This window comes from Vombatus ursinus, unplaced genomic scaffold (assembly GCF_900497805.2).
Source record: "Vombatus ursinus unplaced genomic scaffold, bare-nosed wombat genome assembly UNPS02010284.1, whole genome shotgun sequence".
NCBI classification, from domain to species: Eukaryota; Metazoa; Chordata; class Mammalia; order Diprotodontia; family Vombatidae; genus Vombatus; species Vombatus ursinus.
Genome location: NW_020950062.1, coordinates 4,347,280 through 4,367,651, shown reverse-complemented (window position 1 = coordinate 4,367,651; position 20,372 = coordinate 4,347,280). Strand labels below are relative to the sequence as shown.

The 20,372-nt window shown below is 42.2% G+C and overlaps 1 protein-coding gene across 2 annotated transcripts in view; it reads left to right on the top strand.

Moving 5' to 3' along the window:
• Positions 1–3,000: 3,000 nt before the first annotated feature.
• Positions 3,001–20,372, top strand: part of COL14A1 (collagen type XIV alpha 1 chain) — a 250,358-nt gene continuing 232,986 nt past the window's right edge. Inside the window, exons 1-3 of one of the 2 annotated variants that reach the window (XM_027854062.1) lie at positions 3,001–3,035; positions 4,417–4,618; positions 20,145–20,270. In XM_027854062.1, the coding sequence (XP_027709863.1) occupies positions 20,183–20,270 (88 nt within the window). In that variant the 5' untranslated portion in view covers positions 3,001–3,035; positions 4,417–4,618; positions 20,145–20,182. The remainder of the gene's footprint in view (positions 3,036–4,416; positions 4,619–20,144; positions 20,271–20,372) is intronic. The other variant, XM_027854061.1, reaches the window with a different exon arrangement.

The window sequence follows — 20,372 nt, the reverse complement described above, 5'->3', positions numbered from 1 at the left end:
CAATTGATGGGCATCCCCTCAGTTTCCAGTTCTTTGTCACCACAAAAAGAGCTGCCATAAATATTTTTGTATATATGAGTCCTTCTACTCCTTCTTTGATCTCCTTTGAGTATTAATAGTAGTACTTCTGGGTCAAAGGATATATACTGTTTTGGACATAGTTCCAAATTGTTTTAAGAGGACCTTTTCAAGGAGAGGCTGAGTGACTACTTTTGGGCAAAGTTGTAAAGGAGGTATAGGTGGTATAGGTCATAGATGTAATTATGAGGTCCCTTCCAACTCTGGGGTTTATGATTCTGTATCCCCTCATAGTGCCTAGCACAGAGACTTGTACCAAGTAGTGCTCAATATTTGCTTGCTGACTTGAATGCTGATTTAAAATAATAGAAAATAACAGCAATTTACATATAATGTAAAATGTAAACAAATCATCAAGAGTTATGAAAATATTTTAGGGGTACTCTCCCTTTTATGCTTTAAATACAGTGGACATTCCCATGGCTATTTAGCAATCAGTATTGCATCACCATGTCTCAAAAGGTACTCAAGGTGAGAGGAGATTAATTTCCTATGCAGTTTTAGAAAACACTTTAACAACTCAAAAATTTCAATAGGGTGCCAGACCTGGAGTCAAGAAGAATTTCCTGAGTTCAAATTTGGCCTCAGACATTTACCAGCTGTGTGACCCTGGGTTAGTCACTTAACCCTGTTTGCTGCAGTTCCTCATCTGTAAAATGAGCTGGAAAAGGAAATGGCAAATTATTCCAGTATCTTTGCCAAGAAAACCCCAAATGGGGTCATGAAGAGTCAGACATAACTGAACAACAATAATTTCAGCATGGTACTAAAGCCTATTATGGTAGCCAGCTGTGCTAGGACCTAGGATCTAGTCAGACAATCAGATCTGTCTAGTTCTAAAGATCTAAAAAAGTTTCTCCACTATCTGTGTGCCAGATTATAGCTCCAACTGAAGGCAGATTAATAGACTTGAATCGGCTTTCATGATTTCTTCTAACTCAAAAATTCAATGATATTTAGGTAGTGGGAAGGGTTGCCTTTATTTTTATCCTTAGGCAGAAGAGATTTGTGGGGTATGATTTCTGGTGTTTCAGAAAGATATCAGGCCCTTCCCAAACCCAATCCTCTTTCATTCACCCATTTACTGATGCCTGAAATTCCAATCACTCAGTAAGTATTTATTAAACAAATACTGTGTACCTACTATTGTGCTACATAGAACTGAGGTTATTCATAAAGTCATAGACCATCAGAGCTGGAAAGAACCTCAGAGATCATCTGGTCTAACCTCTTCTTTGTACAGATTAAGCATTTTAAGCTCTAAATGTGAGAGATGAAGTGATGTGCCCAAAAACAAAGAAGCAGTTAAAAGCAAAACTGGAACTTGACAGATCTGGGAATAGAGACAGAGCTCTTGGATCCTGGATCAGAGCTCTTTTCACTAGACGATGTTTGTGTATTCTTTATGCCGGAATCCTCCTAATACAACCAAAGGGGTGAGATTTCAAATTTGCCAGAAAGGTTCCTAATGCTCTGCAGAACTGCATTACTTTAGCTTAAGGCTTTATTCCCTATAAAAATGCAAATACTTTTGAAGTGGCAGCCAGGCGGTGAAGTAGAAAGAGTTGTGGACTTGGAATCAAGAAACCTGAATTCAAATCCAGCTTCAGAGATTTATTAGCTATGTAACTGTGGGAAACTTGATCTTTCTCAGCCTTATTTTCCTCGGTTCAGCAGTCAGTGGCAACATGAGATATTTAAGATATTTAGATCTGGGAATCTCTGATAATGATTAAACTCATGAGAGCTGATGAAATCATCAAGAGAGAGAGAAGACCCGTATTCTGGGGGATGCCCAGCATATCAGATTGAAGGAGAATGATAAGCAAAAGAAGGAAGCACTCAGGAGAAGGGTGTTAACGTTTGTTGTGTGTTGGTTTTAGTAGTGATTGTCAACAGTTTCAAAAAGAGCAGAGTACAAACAAAATGAGAGAAGGCCATTGAATTCAGCAATTAGATCTTTGTAATTTTGGAGAAAGCAATTTTAGGGGATGACTAGGGCTGGAAGCCAGCCTGCAAGAGGTTGTAAAGTAAGTGATAGATTAAGCAATAGACAAGGAGTATAAATACCTTTTGTTTTTAGGAATTTGGTCGTGACCAGGCTATAGAATGATGATCTGAGGGGATGGTAGGGTCAAATGCAAGGTTTTTTGTTTTGTTTCATTAACTTTGTTTTTAGATTGGAGCCAGGGTCAGGTTAGGCAGCTAAGTGGGCAGTGGATAGGATGCTAGGCCTGGGGTCAGGAAGAGTCATCCTCCTGAATTCAAAACTGGCTTCAGATAGCTGTGTGACCCTGAGGACGTCACTCAACCCTATTTGCCTCAGTTTTGTCATCTATAAAATGAGTTGGAGAAGGAAATAGCAAACCATTCCAGTGTCTTTGCCAAGAAAATATTAAATGGGGTCACGATGAGTCATACATGACTGAACGACAAACAATAATATGGTCTTGTAGGTAACTTGGAAAAAGCCAATCAATGGGCCAGGAAAAATGGAAGATGAGAGTGAGTGATTGGAGACCACAATGTGGAGGGGGAAGGGATAAGATCAATGGCACAAATGGAGGGGTAGGGCCCTTTGCTTGCCCAGAAACTCTAGCAATGGTACACACTTTGCGACTTTTTTCATTTTTCCTATGACCAGCCCAGAAAGTGAGCCAGTGTTCCCTAACTTTTCCATTTCACCTGCCCCAGATCCAACTTTAAATGCAACCCATGCAGACACCAGGTGGCGTCCGGGTACTTTTTAACGGCGAGTCGGCTATGGCTTGTACTCGTGGCTTTTCTCCTCGAAAGCTCTGCTGGAAGAATGACTCCTGAGAACTGCATTTACTGAAGCGCAGACGCGAAACGGTGCCCAAGGGGCCACCTGCCTCCTCCATGCAGCTTAGCTGTGAAGGAGACTCCTAGATTGAAAGTGACCGAAAGAATTCAGGGCGGCGGCGGCGGCGGTGGAGGTTGTGCAGCTCCTGCGGGGGGTGGGGTGGGGGTGGAGGTGGGAATGGGGAGCTTATTAGAGTTCGGGGCACTGATCTGAGCTGGGGGCTGTCTCGTTCAAATTTGACTGGGGCCAGGCTGGAGCACCTCTCCTGGGAAGAGAATTGAAGGATGGTGGTGGACACTGCGTATGCTAGGACCCTGGGGAAATCCTTAAATGCAAGGGAGGGAGCAAGTGCCTTGTAAAAACACTGAGGTTTTCACCGAGTCTCTTCCTCCAGCCCCCTCCCCCTACCCCCGCGGTGCTATTTGGCCATACTTTTTTCCTGTAGATTACTTGGTCTTCACAATTCACTGCCTCCGCCCGTAAATCTCTCCATCTATTCTTTGTGTGGGAGTAATTTACGCTTGGTTAGAATATGTGCAGTTTCACAAAACGGGGACCCTATTAAGCACTCTCTTTCCCCAAGTACCGAGTGGCATTTACAGATAGTAGACAAAGAGTGGGTGGCAGGGAAATGCCACTTGCGCCATCAGCTACCACGGGCCCCTGTTCTCTCTACAACGAAACAGTGGGCTACATTTATTACTCTTTGAGGGACGCGGGAAATGAAAGCCAGGCGGGTGTTGTCTTTGTATCCGCAGCTCCTTGAAAAAGGAGGCTCTTGATAAATGCTGCGACTGGATTGAGGAAGCAAGGAGTCTCATTCTCTTCCCCTCCTCCCCTCCCCCCCAAATCAGCGACGAGGCTGTATTTCAAATCTTCCTTTCTTGGGTGCTTGTAGAATTCTTAGTTCCTGCAAGAAGGCAGAAGTCAGTTTCTCTTCTCTACCCCTCCACCCCCCCGCCATGTAGAATCAAACCATCAGCTAGCTAAAATACTACAGTAGTCGAGAGTCCTAGGGATCTCAGGGCTAGTGGGATGGGGTGGGGGACATAGTCACGGGAAGAAAAAAGAAAGAAAGAAGCCAAGAGTGTCTTGAGAAGCTCCAGCACCTGCAAAATTCATCGATTGTAAAATTCCTTATATCCTCGTGCAGAGTCCAAAACCTAGCTTTGGAGAAATATGTGACTCCTTTAGAGAGTAGAGCCCCAAACCTTTGCGTGCTTAAAAGTCCACGTTTCCCTGTCCACAAAACTTGGGGATGGAAGGGAACTAGTAGCCCGGCACCCCGGAGCAGGGACCACTTCTTGAAATCTCTCACAGTTGGGGGTGGGGGTGGGGTGAAGAGTGGGAGGAGGAGTGGGGCGTCTATGTAGAGATGGATGGTGATTTATCCCTCCTCTCTCTCCACCCCACCCCACCCCACCCCACCTCCCACTCCCAGGAGCAACCCCCCCCCCCTTAGCCTTCCGCTCTATAATTGGCCTCCTGCTTTTCTTCGTCTTTCTTCTTATCAGATCCAGGTCTCCCAGAAGGAGGGAACAGCTGGAGAGAGACCCTAAAACACCTCCTGGAGGCAGGGAGAGAAAGGAAGAAGCTAAGAGAAAAGAGGAGAAGGGAAGAGGGAGAGAGCGAGTCCTGGGATAGCCCTCGGAGGAGCTCTGTTCTTTTCCCAGGCACCAAGAGTTCCCCCTCTCCAAGTACCTTGCCCTCGCACAGGTCAGTTTCAAGCTTCTTTTCCCTTCATTTCCTAGCCTCCTCTATGAAAGTCGGAGAGTCACCTGTCAACTTCTTAACATCTCCCGACCCTTCTCTACTCCTGTTCCGGTGGGTTGGGGGGACGGTAATTATTGCTTTCAAGGCGATGTCCATCGGCTTCTCTAAGACTACATGTTTGGACGGCAGGGGATGGACAAGCTTAGGGAATTTCAGGGGAAGGATACAGCTGAGGCTGCCTTGGGAGAGTCCTTAATAGTGGCGCTAGCTCTGCATGGCCCCCTGTTCAGGCACACACGCACACACACACACACTCACACACACAAACAAGCTCACACTAGTACACACGTACGCTTGCATCCCTTCTCGGGTGCTTGGGCAAGCAGCGGGCGAGAAGAAAGGGGAGGTCTTAGAGGCTGGATGCTTAGGGACAGGGACTTTGAGCGGGGGCAGTCCCTCCCGGGCTTGCTGCCAGGATAGCTGGATGCCCTGATGCATTTGATCTCTGAAGCGACAGGAGAGGCTGCTGTAGAGCCTTGGATGGGTTGGAAGAGGAGGGAGAGAGGTCTTTCCTCAGGGTGTGCTGGAGAGCTCTCTGTGCCCGAGCATTCCATTCCCTTCTCTCTTTCCTTTCCCTCCCTCTTTCATTCTCCTATAGTGAGACGCACACCCAGACCCGAGGTGGGCTCTTCTCTCCCGACTTCTATCAAGACTCGTATCACTGGGCATGTGTTTAGTGGGGGAAGCAGTGTCACTGCGCAAAAACTGGGTCCATGGGTGGAAGAGGAAAAGTGATCAAGGCATGAGCAGGGGAGGACTCTTAGTAGCTTTAGAGGCTCTCTAGACTCCAGTTTCTCTTGGCCACCAGGATGATGTGGGTTAATGGTCTTGGCATGCTGCTCGGAACTTGACTCTTCTTTCCAACTAGAGGGAGTCAAGGAGTCATGACTTGCTTTAGCTTGGAGCTTGCACGCCTCTCTGATTCTCTTTTGGGCATTTGGGTTTGGGGTTTGAGGGCGTGGAGGAGAGATTGAGTGGTTGGGAATGGACCTACATGTGCTTGGGAGAGCTCAGCTAAGGTTCGGGTGGGTGGTCTAGAATTTCATGAAAAAAACTATTGCTGAGATCTACTGAGGGGAGGGTGCATAAGTAGTTAGCTATTCTTGAGCCCTGAGGGCCTTTAAAAAAGTTTCTTCGAAAAGATGACATGAAAGTCAGCCACTGACCTGGGGCCCTGGGTCAACTCAATCCCAAGGGGCCTCTTCCAAAGACAAATCTTTATTTAAAATGTCGTTTGTTACATAAAATGGAGTTTTGGAGGGGGTCTCTCAGATGGGGCCCCTGAGAGAACTATTCCTTTTACCACTGTCAGCACATTTCTGCTGTTAGAGGTGGGAAAGGATTAGAGAGTGGAAGGGAGCTATTTACCTTAGAAAAGTTCATCATTCTGCAGATGCTAATAAAGAAAATTATTTTACTTGTAACTTCCATCTGTCTTGCTGTTGAATTACTAACCATAGACAAGAGACAAGGAGGTGCTAGAACTCTATCCCTTGTGTTCTTCTCTGTTCTGTGATCCCTTTGGATCTCTTGCTGTGAGGAGAACCTTCTGTCCTATTTGAGGAGGTGACAAAGCAGCAGGGATGTAGGCATACAGGCAAGCTCAATAAATGCTTGATTGAATGAATGAAGGTCACATGAACTCATCCTTGTCCAAAAAGGCTTAGATGATATGTGTGTGTATGTGTGTGTATGTGTGTGTGTGTGTGTGTGTGTGTGTGTTTCATTAGGCAGATGCTGGCAAGAGGTTATAGCTTTTCTGTATCTGCTCTTAAGTATTTAACTTCCTATTAAGGCACTAAAGTAACTTTTCCCTTTAGAATAACCCTGGGAAAATCTTACAAAATCTCCATTCAGCCTGGGAGACCCCTTCTGGTTCCAAGGGATCCTAGGCTAGAGTGAACCTGAACCTCCATTGTAGCCCTAGCCTCCTAGGGGTCCTTTAGATAGAACAACCTCCACCAAACCAGACTTCTCAGAGCCACCTGGGACAGGATTCTTTAGTCTTGCCCTGAAGTACTAGGGATGGCTTTAGAGCTGCTTCAGGAAGAAGAGAGGACCCTTTTGTCCTAAATGGTACTTGCTATTTCTCAGATATTCCTCTTAGAGACAATTAATAATTTCTCCAGGAGAATTAGAATTAAAGAATATTAGAACTGGAAAGGACCGTAGGGATTTCTGAGTCTAGGCATTTCATTCTAGGTATAGACTCTAAACCATTGCCATCATTTTACAGATGAGGCTAGTGAGAAGCATTGATGAGTCATTGAAAGAACCAGGACTAGAACCCAGATTCCTAATCCAGTGTTCTTTCCTCTAGACCAGTGGTAACAAACTCAAATAGAAACAAATCCCTGTAGGCGAATATTGACTTGAAAACCACAAATTAACATTATATATGTTGCATTACATTTTTATTTACTTTTTTTAGAAATTTACCAATTATATTTTAATCTGGTGTTGGGGGAGGAGAGTTTTGAGACCCTTTGGTGATGAGTTTGGCACCTCTGTTCAAGGCATTCTGCTATGCCACTTTCTCTAGTCTATAAGCCTTATACCTCTTCCCAAATTTATGGAACCAGCTAGGGCTCACCTTAAGAAAAGCTGGAGCATGTGGTCATCTATATGGGAAACCAACCTTCCACTTCTAAATATATGTCCCATACTACTTGAACTTCCACTATTAGAGATTCATTCCTTTGAGTTTAAAGGCATTCCAAGTATTAAAAGGCAAATACCCCATGCTCATTATGATTCTAGAGTCAAAATAATAATTCCCATTTATCTAATGCAGAAATGTTTAACCTTTTCTGTGTCATGGTCTCCTTTGGCAGTCTTGTGAAACTCAGAATAATATTTGTTGCCTACATACATAATAGAAAGAAATGCTAGATTTTAAATTTAATATATTTTATTTTTCCCCAATTACATGTTAAAACAATTCATAACTTTTTTAAATAAAGTTTTGAGTTCCAAATTCTATCCCTCCTTTCTTTCTTCCCTCCCTAAGATGGTAAGCAATTAGATACAGGTTATACATATGCAATTATGTGAAACATTTCCATATTAGTCATTTTGTACAAGAAGAGTCAAATAAAAGAAAAAGAATAAAATGAAATGAAAAATAGTAAGCTTCAGTTGGTGTTCAAACAATTTCAGTTCTTTCTCTGGAGGCAGATAATATGCTTCATCATTAGTCCTTTGGGATTGTCTTGGATCATTGTATTGCTGAGAATAACTAAGTCATTCACAATTCTTCATTGAATAAGTGGAGTAGCAATGTACAATGTTCACCTGGTTTGGCTCATTTCACTTTGCATCAGTTCATGTAAGTCTTTCCAGTTTTTTCTGAAATCATCCTGCTTGTCATTTCTTATAGCACAATAATATTCTATCACAATCATATACTGCAACTTGTTCAGCCATTCCCCAATTGATGGACATTCCTTCGACTTCTAATTCTTAGCCACCACAAAAAGAGCTGAAAGGCTACATTTTAACTAGAGATTAGTGAAAATTAAGTATTTTTTTTTCCTCATCCAAGGTCACCAACCCTCTGAAATTTATCCACAGATTACATAAGGGGTCCATGGACCCTGTGTTAAGAACCCTTGATCTAATGTTTGCACATTTTCCTCTCAACAGTGCTGTGAAGTAGGTATATACTAATTGTCTCTATTTTATAGAAAAGGACACAGAGTTTCAGAGAACTGAAGCGACAGGTTGACTAATCCAGCTAGTAAGTGGCAAAGTTAGTATGAAGCACTGAGTACTGGGGTAGATTGCAGGCGGTTCCCCAGTTGCTCCAAAATTCCAAAGACAACCAAGGTTATCTTAATTCTTGAATTCAAATCCAAGGATAGTGCCCCTTTCATTACATCATGACATTTTTCTTTTGCAATTTTTAGCAGTTAACCAGAAGAGTCACATGACTTTCATCTGCTGTAACATATTCAGGAATAGAAGTTAGATGTTTTGAAGAGTCAGGTCACCTACAAGTTGAGTGGCTGAACATTGCTGAACTAATACACTAGCTGGGGTTAGGACATTCTCTTTGGGAATGGAACCCAGGGTAGATTCCTATGGGGAAAGCAGGGGTCAGAAATGGGTTGAAGAACCAAAAAAGAGGTCACATGGGTCTGAATACAAATTTTGCCTATTCATAGGGGCAGCCATGGAGTCAACTACAGGAAAGTAATTGTCTTTCTCTTACAGAATAACAGAATTTCAAAGTTGGGAGGAACTACTGAGGCTATCCAGTCTAATCCATACTGGAAAAAGAATCCTCTCCCCAATAAGTGGTCATTCAGTCTTTTCTAGGAAACCTAGAATAAGGAGGAACTTATTATCTTCTTCTATAGATGCTTTCTTTTGAAAAAAGAATTTATATTGATTTTTACATCTCTTACATTTTCTCTTCCCTTCTACTGTCTCTCCACAGTACTATTCCATTACATTGCTGTACCAAAATTTAGTCATTCCCCATTTTCTGGGCATATAATGATAATAATAATAATAATAGCATTTATGTAGCACTTGAAGGTTTGCAAAGAACTTTACATCTATATCTCTATATCTATTGGTCTACTTACCCATCTACCTATCTATCTATCTAATCTCATTCGTGCTACTTCGTTTCCAGTGAATAATCTCTTCATGGCGGACCAGTCTTTCTTTTGGCTTGAGAGATACCATACTTACTTGGTTCCTCTCTTTCTCTGCTTCTTCTGACTCCCAGTCCTCTTTCTTCTCCCACAGTGGGAGTTCTTCTAGGTCTGCCCTTGGTTTTCTTCCTTTTTACTTCACTCCCTAGCAATCTTATTTGTGCTCAAGGCTTAAACTACTTCTTTTAGGATCCTAAGGTCATAGATCCCAAGACATTGGACAGATTTAGAACTGAAAGAACCCTAGAGACCATCTACTCTAAACCTCTCATTTTACAGATGAGGAAACTGAGGTCCAGAGGATTTAAATGATCTGACCAAATCACACATCAAGTAAGTAGCACAGTAAGCACAGGTCTAATAATTCCAAAGCCAATATTCTTTTTATTTATTTATTTATTTTTGGTTAGGCATTGTAGTTAAGTGACTTGCTCAAGGTCACACAGCTAGTATCAAGTGTCTGAGGCCAGATTTGAACTCAGGTCCTCTTGACTCCAGGCTGGAGCTCTATCCACTATGCCACCTAGCTGCCTCTATTTTAAATTTTTTTTTTTTTTAGGCAATTGGAGTTAAGTGACTTGCCCAGGGTCACACAGCCAGTAAGTGTCAAGTGTTTGGTCTGAGGTGGGATTTGAACGCAGGTCCTCCTGACTTCAGGGGCAGTGCTCTATCCATTGCACCACCTAGCTGCCCCTATTTCTTTTTTTAAACAAGCATAGAAGCCAAGGTTTATTTAGGTGTTTTTGTTTTCTTGTTTTTTTGTTTTTTTTACAATTCTCATTCTCAAAATGAAAATTTCAATTCAGAAGAATTTATTTTTGTCTTTCCCACATCCCAACCCTGAACAGGAAAACAAAACAAAACAAAACAAAATCTACCTAATCAATATGAATAATCAAAGATAAAAAATTCCCACACGAACTATTTACAAAAGTGGGTGTGTCTCCCTCCTATTGCATAGCTATTCTGTCACCACTATGTGGCAATTATGTCAGCGTCAGTGTCTTCCTCGGGGTAGCCTCCTGCTGTCCCTACAGGTGTAGGGGGCAGCTGGGGACCTGTAACGTGGTTCAAAGCACTGGGCACTGGGGTAGATTGCAGGCAGCTTCCCAGTTGTTCCAGCCATTCTGGGGGGTATAAGTGGGACGGGCTATGTGGGTACTCCACAGGGTCTGCCTGGGGAGGTAGAGAGGGGAGCACCCTGACAGGGGATGCTGGGCGCTGGGAATAGGAATGTTCTGGAGATGGAGTGACTTGTTGATCCCAGGTGGTTGCCTTCCAAATGCAAATTTCCCTCTGACTCTGACCCCAAAGTGCCTCCACCTGGGCTTCCAGGATCCATTGCATGTTTTGGGTGTGTTGATGCAAAGCATTCACGGCATTGGTCATATCATCTAGCCTGGCGTGTAGTTTCTTGACTTCCTGACGCAACATGACCGGCTCAGAAGATTCCGGGTGGGAGCAGAAAGTGGGACCAAGACTGCCAGGTGGCCAAGGTCTCTTGGTCCGGCCTGAGGTCGATGGGGAATCCAGAAGAAGCTGCCTATTGCATGGGGAGCTCTTTGCTTTACAGGAATCATGCAGGTGGTTGAAGTTCTCAATGACTAGGCTAGGCTGAGTGTCATCTTCTTCAATATGGCTTTCATCTCCCTCTTCTTCATTTGTTTGATATTTGGAGCCACTGGTCAAACAGTCTTCAGCCCTGGGTAATGGCGTCTCTGCCTCCCCATTAGCCTTGAACGCCTGCATTTCAATGTTCTGGGCATTTTTCTTGGAAGTGTTCAGTGGGTCCACGAAAAAGCTAGCCCCCAGCTCCACAGACACTTCACTGGGGGCTTCGCTGCATTGATTGTGCAATTTAATTTTGCCAGATTCTGGAAGCTTTTTTCCAGCTCTCCTTTGCCTGCTTGCCCACCGAGGAACCTTGCGTTGTCTTGGTCTCATAACAGACAGTGAGATATTTCTACAGGTGGACAGGATGTAAATAACTCTGGCTGTCTCTTTGGGCTCCAAAACCTGTGTCAACTTCTTGGCAGTCCTACAGAACAGGGCCAGATGGCTTTTCTTCACTCTGAAATGTGTGTCCCCCTCTAGGGAACCTTGCAAGTCCAAATGATTTGGGATTCCCTTGCTTCAGACTGATTTTTATCTAGGTCCAGGGAGTGAGTTCACAACTCCTGGAAGTGTGAATTTCTGGAGATGTAAACACTGTTTATAAGGAGCAAGTTTAGTGGAGATAAATTGTTGAAAGATACCTTCTTAACTCATCTCAAAACTAAGGAAACTGAGTCACAGGGAGATCATGCCTGCTGGAGGTGTGAACTCAGCTTACTTCCAGTAAGTAGCATTATGGAGCTGAAAGGGAGGCTGAAGGGCACAGAAGTCAATTTGGTCACTAATTTTAAAATGGAGTCTGGAGTCCTTGCTTCTGGGTCCTAAAGAATCCAGGTCTAAATGTGTTGAAATCTGGTGTTTTTTCTTAGCCCCAAAATGTGTGTCATACTCTTGGGAGGCATACATATTAAAATCCAAAGCCAGTATTCTTTCAACAGTATCATGCTACCTCTCTCTGTGTTGGTGGTGCCTCAGTTTCTCTCTGTAGTCCTAATCTTCTTTTGGGCCCCAAATGTCCATCTCAGACTGCCTATAAAACGTTTTCCCATGGCTATCCTAAGTCACTGGGCTTTATTACTATAGTAGTTTTGTCAGACTCCATGCCCTGAACCCTTCTAACCTCATCAAATGTCAACGATTCTTTTAAAAGAGTCTTAGGGGCCAGTAAGAGGAAGGTCAGAGTCAGGCTATGCACTGTTCTGATGAGGCCACATCTGGGAGATTAACCTCAGTTCTGGGCACGAGGTTTTAGAAAGGACATTTATGAGCTAAAGAATGTCAAGAAGAGAGCAGCCAGAAAGCTGAGAGAACTAGACATCATGCCATACAAAGAGAAGTTCAGGCCTAGAAAACAGAAGATTTAAGGGTAGGAATATGATAGCTGAATTCAATGATTTAAAAGACTGTCGCATGGCAGAGAGGCAAGACTTGTTCTGCTTTGGCCCAAAAATGAGAACTAGGAGCAATGAGTGGAAGCGGTAGAGAGGCAAATTTCAGCTCTGTTTAAGGAAAAACACCTCCTAACAATTGTCCTGAAGTGAAAGACTTTCCCCTACTCTGCTCCCACCACTGGCAGAGACTGGTTATCCACTTTTTAGGGGAAGTTGTGGAAGAGATTCAAGGAATAATTTGGACCAAATGCCCTCTGAGATCTCTTCCAACTCTGAGGTTTTGTGATACTAACCATTTTTTAGGGTTCCTTGTATCCCCTGCCTTGGGCTAAAATGGGCTCTTAAATATTTGGAGGGATCTTAGTCTGCAGGTTGGGGTGAGATCCTAATGATTTCTGAATAGACTGGAAAGTTGAAGCCAGAGAGAACTGGTGGTGGGTGTCAAGGATTGAAGTAGAGGAAGTCAGGAGTAACCCCATTAGAGGCTAATCTACTGGTAGTCTGAATCACCTAAGCCATAGTAGACCCATCAATTGCTGTGTTTCCTGTGTGACCTTAGTGGTTTATCCTCCATCCATACGCTTGAAAGAGAAACTTACCAGTTATTTACCTCTATGGAATGGATTGCCGAGATAATGTTTGTCCAAAAACTTCTTGGCAGGGTCTTCCCTATGAAAGCAATAGGGGTGGGAGGAGAGGAGTAGTGAAGGACTTTTTGTAAATTATTCATTTGTTCATTCATTCATTTATTCAACTAAATATTGAGTGCTTAAATACTTTGTTAAGTGCTATGGGGATACAAAGGTGAGAACTCCATGGAATGTGTCCTCAAGGAAATCTCACTGTGTGTGGGCTTTCCAGCAACACTCTGCAGACACAGAAGTTCAGACTTGTTCTTTCATGTGGGTAGGGGTCTCGCCATGTGTAAGATCTCTTTCCCCATACAGAACCTCAACTCCTCTGTAACTCATGATTTTAAAGAATTGACAAAAAAAAAAAAACCAGAAACCAAAGGAAACATCTAAATATGAAAAAACCAACAGGTGTATGTAGAGAGCAGGCACAGTGCCTGGGGAGGAAAAAGAATAGCTATTTTTTATGTTTTGTTTTTCCAGATGGGGCAGGGAATAGAGAGTGGAATGATGTCCACCAGCCTTCACATAAGTGGGGTGAGAGCCTGAGGTTAAAATCTTGACAATAAGTTTGATTGACATAACTCCCCACTAGTGGAGCCTGGGGCATGTTCTTCTATGTGAGTACCATTCAAAGACAGGTACTGGGAGACTTGCCCAGGCTCTCACAGTATGTAGGTGGCAGGATGTGAACTCAGTGCTTCCTACTTCCAAGGCCAGTTCCTTATCCATTAATCTATCTGACTAAAAGGAATATCAGCAGTGACCTGAAAGGGGAAAGCAGCCCTCCAAAAGAGTAACAAGCAGCCTGTGAGGGAGGGGAAGGTTGTCTATAAGCCAATCTGAATCCGGCCTCCTTTACCTACTCCCACCACCATCCTGCTACTAGGGGTGGAGCAGAAGTGAACCAGTGAACAGGATCTTTCTGAATTACTGCCATCCATCTGCTCCCTACATTAGGGCAGGTCCCCCAAAGGTGGTCACTCTGATTTTGCCATAGAGAACAACATGGAAAACCAAATTCAGTGAATCGAAGAGTGTCCGACGTGCTACATGTCTGAGACCGGTCCAGTTTTTGCAGATGCCTTTGTGTTTGCATCAGTACTGGCCAGCCTGGAATTACCAGGGACAGAGGGGAGTCCGAGATCGTCTTTCTTGGAAAATCCAAATCAGTCCTGGAAAATTCCTTAGACACTGGGGAAAGATTTAGAGGCTGGGTGGGGAGAGTGAATTGTCTCAGGGCCCCCACTCCTGTGGGATTTGAACTATTAATGAAGCCATTTCCCAGCATACTTAGCCAAGTGATTCAGTGTGTGTACCCAGAATTGCTTTGGTCTCTGTGTGTAGTTTTCTCAGCTCATCTTACCATACAGTAGGTGCTTAGGAGAGTGCTGACATTTGTCTTCTGAATATGTTAGAATCTAACTGTCCCAGCTGGACAGGAACTTAAAAACTATTTAGACTAGAAGTTCTTATCATTTTTTTGTGTGCTGGATACCTTTTCCAGACTAGCGACCTATATAGACCCCTTCTCAGAGTAAGATTTTTTAAATGCATAAAATAAAATGCAGAGGATTCCAAAGGAAACATATTAAAATACAGTTATTAAAAGTTCCTTTTAAAAGACAAAGTTTACAGATCTCAGGCTAAGAACTGCTGAACTACTCCAGTCGCTTCATTTGAAAAAGAAGGTAACTTAGACCTGAGAGTTGATTGGCTTGTCCAAGGTCATGTCAGAGCTGGGACTCAAACCCAGGCTCTCTGATTAAGAGTCTACAGATCTCTCCAACATACCATGATGGCCATCAGAGCTCTGATGATACTCCAGCAGCACTTTAGAGCTTGTTTTTAATTTGGTTTAGCTGCTAATTAGGCAATGCTAATGAAAGAGCTTGTAAATCTTGATGTAAAGAGGGTGATGCATTCAATTCTGACAATATCAAGTCCTCTGGTATTTAAAGCATTTTACAACCTGGCTCTTCAGTTGTCTCAGTCATATCCAACTCTTTGTGACCCCATTTTGGGTTTCTATTGGCAAAGATACTGGAGTGGTTTGCTATTTCCTTCTCCAGTTCATTTTACAGATAAGGAAACCGAGGCAAAGAGGGTTGAGTGACTTGCCTAGATTCCCACAGCTAGTAAGCATCTGAGACCAGATTTGAACTCATGAAGATGAATGAGTCTTCCTGAGTCCAAACCCAGTGCTCTATCCACTGCATGGTGTTTCCAGTAAGAATAAAGATTGTCCCCAACATTCTTATCCAGAATTTCAAGGACTTGGCAGAAAACCTTGGGAAAAACTGAAGCCTCCACTTAGTCTAATGTGGTGTTAGTCATCCTAATAAACATTGTTTGAAGAGAAAGAAAAGAAAAAACAAACCCAAACTGAGGCCACAACTGTTTTTGGTAAAAAGCAAACTAAACAAATAAAATCAATTTTCTAGCCCCCACACCTCGAAAACTCCAAAACTCCACCAATTCAGCTTCAAGAAGAGTTGGCAAAGACTGAATGCACCCCAGGTTTATTTATGTCTTAATAGCAAAGCATGCCATGAAGATTAGCATTATATATTCCATGTTTATTATTGCTTCTATCACCTTGCAATGGAAATTGTGATGGTGTTGATGGACACAGTAGAAGTTTGCTTGGTTTTATTTTCAGATTTGTGAGCAACTCTTTCTTTCCTTCTGTTGAAATTCTATAGTATACTGTCTGATGCATAATTCCTGGCTGAAAAGACAAATATGTCCTTTTTCTTCAACATCTTCTCTTGGTTTCTAGTAAAAATTATTTTTAAAATATTTGGGGAAAGGAATAGTAAAAGAAAAAATCATTACTTCTAGGGCATGTAGCTTTTCTGCTTTTTCTTCCCCAGATTTGCATCTCCAGCTACCTATTAGACTCTTCAAGTTGGACTTGTCATAGATAAATCAAAATCAATATGTCCAAAACCAAACTCATGATCTTTCCTCCCAATCCTAGCCCTCTTATGAACTTCGCTATTACTGTTGAAAGCCTCACCATCTTTCCATCTTGCTTTCTGGGTATCGTCGTTCACTATTCTCTCTCACCTCCCACATCCAATCTGTTCCAAGTCCTGTCAATTTTTCTTTCAGAACATCTCTCATAACATCATAACACTTCATCTCTTTCCCCTTCTCCCATCCTGCCACCATCTTGGTGTAGGCCTTCACCATTTCACAACTGGACTATTGTGGCAGCTGTGTCAAGTCTTCTCCCACTCCAATCCATCCTCCACTCAGCTGTCAAATTAATCTTCCCAAAGTCCAGGACACTATACTTTTTAAGGGTCAGCATGGTGGCACAGTATATAGAGCAGTGGACTATAGTCAGGAAGCCTGATTTCAAATTTGATCTCAGATACTTATAAACTGTGTGACCTTGGGCAAGTCACTTAACTCTGCTTGTCTCAGTTTCCTTATCTGTTAAATGGGCTGGAGAAGGAAATGGCAAACTACTCTAGTGTCTATGCCAAGAAAACTCCAAATGAGGTCATGACAAGTTGGATACAATGAAAAGTACAGGACTGATAATGTCATCCCTCTATTCAATAAACTCCAGTGGCTCTCTATCAACTCTAGGATAAAATACAAAATCCTCTGTCTGGCATTTAAAGCCCTTCACAATCTGGTCATTCCTATCTTTCTAATCTTCTTATATCTTCCTTCCCCTTAGTATTCTGCAATCCAATGACACTGACTTCCAACACACACTCCATAGCTTCTGACTCTTTGTAAGTTTACTGACTAGCTACCCCCGCTTCCCCCGAATGCTCTTCCTCCTCTTCTCTACCTCTTGTTTTTCAGTTGTGTCTGATTCTTTTTTACCCCTTTTAGGGTTTTCTTGGCAAAGACACTGGAGTGGTTTGCCATTTCCTTCTCAGGCTCATTTTACACATGAGGAAAGAGGGTTAAGTGACTTCCCCAGAGTCACATAGCTGGTGAGTGTCTGAAGCCAGATTCAATCTCATAAAGATGAGTCTTCTCAACTTCAGGCTCCACTCTATCCATGGCACCATTTAGCTTCCCTTGGCTTCCTTCAAGACACAGCTAAAATCCCATCTTCTGATAAGAAAACTTTCTGGTGATTCCCTGATGGCAAAGGCTGTCTTTTGCTTTTCTTTGTCTCTCCAGTCCTTGGTACAGAGTAGGTACTTAACAAATGCTTATTGACTGACTGACTTATTTGGACATTTTACTGATGCCTCCTCTTTTGGTTGTATAAAGGATTGACCTAGGGTAAGACTGAAAGTGATTCTTTTGTGAAAGTTGTGAAGTGTGTCTCTCTGTCTCTTTCTTCAGCTCCATCTTACCTCTTAGCTATCTCCAAGAATCAGCATATATGTCCACTCCTACAGGATACTTCTCCTGATCTTCCTAATTATTTGTCTCCCTCTTTCTTCTAATTATCCTGTACATACTTATCTTTTTACAGATTATATCCCTCCAGTGGAGTGTCCCTGTGGGCAGGGACTATTTTTTGTTTTCTTTGTATCCATCCCAAAGCACAGTGGCTTGCATATTGCAGACTTGGAATAAATGTTTGCTGGATGCACTGGGAGTGACTCAGGGACACAAGGAATAAGGGGCAGAATCAGGACTCAAATCCAAGTCCTTAGAGGCAGTTTGGCGTGGTGGAAAGAGTTTTGGATTGAGAGACAGAGGAGCTGGGTTCAAATCCCAGCTTTCAATCAATTAACAAACAATTATTAAGTGCCTACTATGTGCCAAGCACAGTGCTAAGTGTTGGGAATACAAAAAGAGGGAAAAGACAGGCCCTGCCCTCAAGAAACTTAAAATCTAAAGAGGTGTGTTACTTGCTACCTAGGTGAACTGGAGCAAATTACTCAACCTCTCTGGAGCCAGGTTTTCTCATCTCTCAAATGAGAGGGGTTGGACTAGATCAGGCGTTCTCAGTCTTGTTTGTGTCCTGTTGCCCTTTGGCAATCTGGTGAAGTTTATGGACTCCTTGTCAGAATAATGTTTTTAAATGCATGACATGAAATACAGAGGATTACAAAAGAAATTAGTTGTATTGAAATAGTTATAAAAACGAAAAACAAAACAAAACAAATTCTTGGACCCCAGATTGAGAATGTCTGAATTAGGTAATTTCCAATGTCCCTCCAAACTCTAAATCTATGATTTTTATGACTCCAAAGCTAGTTTGGTTTCCATTACACCGCCCCTCAAGTTTACAAATCTCTGATAAACTAAGGTATGCCAAAGGATGAGTAACTGATAATGATTTAATGTGTAAAAAGAGTCAAGGCATTAATCCAAGGGAATGACCCTTACTAAGTAAGAACTTTAGGCTTGGTAGCTGGCCACAATGGGTAGTGATTTATGAGTGGGGACATCTTATACTTGTACCTTTCAGATGGCATGTGATAGTCAAGTCAGTGGACTCAGAAAGTTGGCCTTCACCAAGCATGAAATCATGTTATTCCACACCTAAGTCTAGAGGGAATTTGTGGATTAAACAAACAAACAAACAAATAAATATAAGAACTTCAGAAAGGGTTCTCTTGTTCTTTTGTTTCAGGTCACTTTTTCCTCTTTACTAGCAGGCAGTGATATAAAATTTAATTTTTGGACTTCCAAATAATTTACCTATTTATTTTTAAAAGGATCCCTGTCTGACCTGTGATGTCTTTAAGTATCCTTACCTTGAACCTTATAGCACTCATTTCTTTCCTGGATGCCTTAGTGTGGCTAGGGTTACTGGAGTATTAGCTATATATGCCCTGTTATGACTATCTCTTATTACTTCATTTCTCCCTGAAACAGAGGAAACATTACAGACATTTTTGCTGAACTTTTGGGGAAGGCTTTAGCAGTCCTGCTCCAAAATAAACTCTAACAGAGTTTTAGACTTGCCTTTTAAGTAAGTACTGAGCACACATGCTTTTTTTTTTTTAAATAAGCCACTCCATGGTTGATTCTTATAAATGAAAATAGCAAAATCTGGAGAAGCTTTAGAAGTGATCTACAAATTGTCAGACAAGATCTTTCAGAATTGTTCAGCCTGGAGAAGAGAAGGTTGAGGCCTGATTCAATAACAGTTTTCAGGTGTATGAAGTGGACTTTGCAATCCCAATTTCAAAAAGGCACTAAGTAAGGCAATATTACATATATTTTCTGGTAGAAATGGAGGCAATATTTATCTAGCTAGAGAATGTCCAAAGTAGGATTACCAAGATGGTGAAGGAATTAAAAATCATGTAATATGAAGATCAGTTAAAGAAATGAGATATTCATCCTGGAGAAGGGACATTTGGTAGAGGCCCAGGGACATGTATAGATGCCCACCTGCCTGGCGGTGCTGTGGAAGAGATTTCAATTTTGAGTATAAGAGTTAGACTTGATGATCTATGAGACTCCTTCTAATCCCCCAGTTTCTATAATTCCATCTTTTATTTCTACATGAAACAAGTGACTAATATCCCTCTCTTCCCAATGATTTGAAATCTCTTGAAGCCTATATAATATCTTTGTATGTTCTTCTTTTGATTAAGTTTTATATTTAATAAGGTAACAGGTGAAATGGCATACAAAATAGACTAATGACCTTGGAATCAAAAAGGCCTGGGTTTGACTCATTTCTGATACTTAAAAGGTATGTGACCATGAGCCAGTATGGTTTTCTTCCTCTCTGAACTTCAGTTTCCTCATCTCTAAAATGGAGATAATAATACCTGCAATACTTATGTCATGGGGTTGTTTTGAGACTCAATTCAATTCAATAACCATTTAGCACCTACTGTGTGTTAGGCACTGTGGATAGAAAATCAAAAACAAAATTCTCTCTGTTCCCAAGAAGCTTCTGCTCTAATTGAGGTATACAACACACACACAGATAAGTAAATGCAAAATACACACAAATTAAATCCAAAGTAATTCCAGTGGCAGGTTATAACAACTGTGAAAACCAGGAAGGGCATCCTGGAGGTGGCCCTTGAGATGAGCCTTGATGAGAGTTCCAACAAAATAATGTTTTTGAGGTATTTTGTCAATTGCAAGATGCTGAGTAAATGCCAGTTATCATTGGTTTCTTTAGGGGCGCGATGCGATCATTTGACTTGTTCTATCAGTATGGCTTTAAGTCAGTAGGGTATGTTTAGTTGTCTGTGCTCTCTGTTTCTAGGTTTGCTGAGACATCTCATGTAAAAGGCAGGAAATAAAATGAAGACTTTTCAATGCAAGACCTGGTGCTGGCTGCTTCCAGTTTTGGGGGCACTCATCCAGTTCTCCAGCTATGTTGAGGGTCAAGGTAATCGAAAACTTTATGATGTTCTGTATTGTCAGCTAAATCCCACCCCCTACACACACACACACACACACACACACACACACACACACACACACACACACA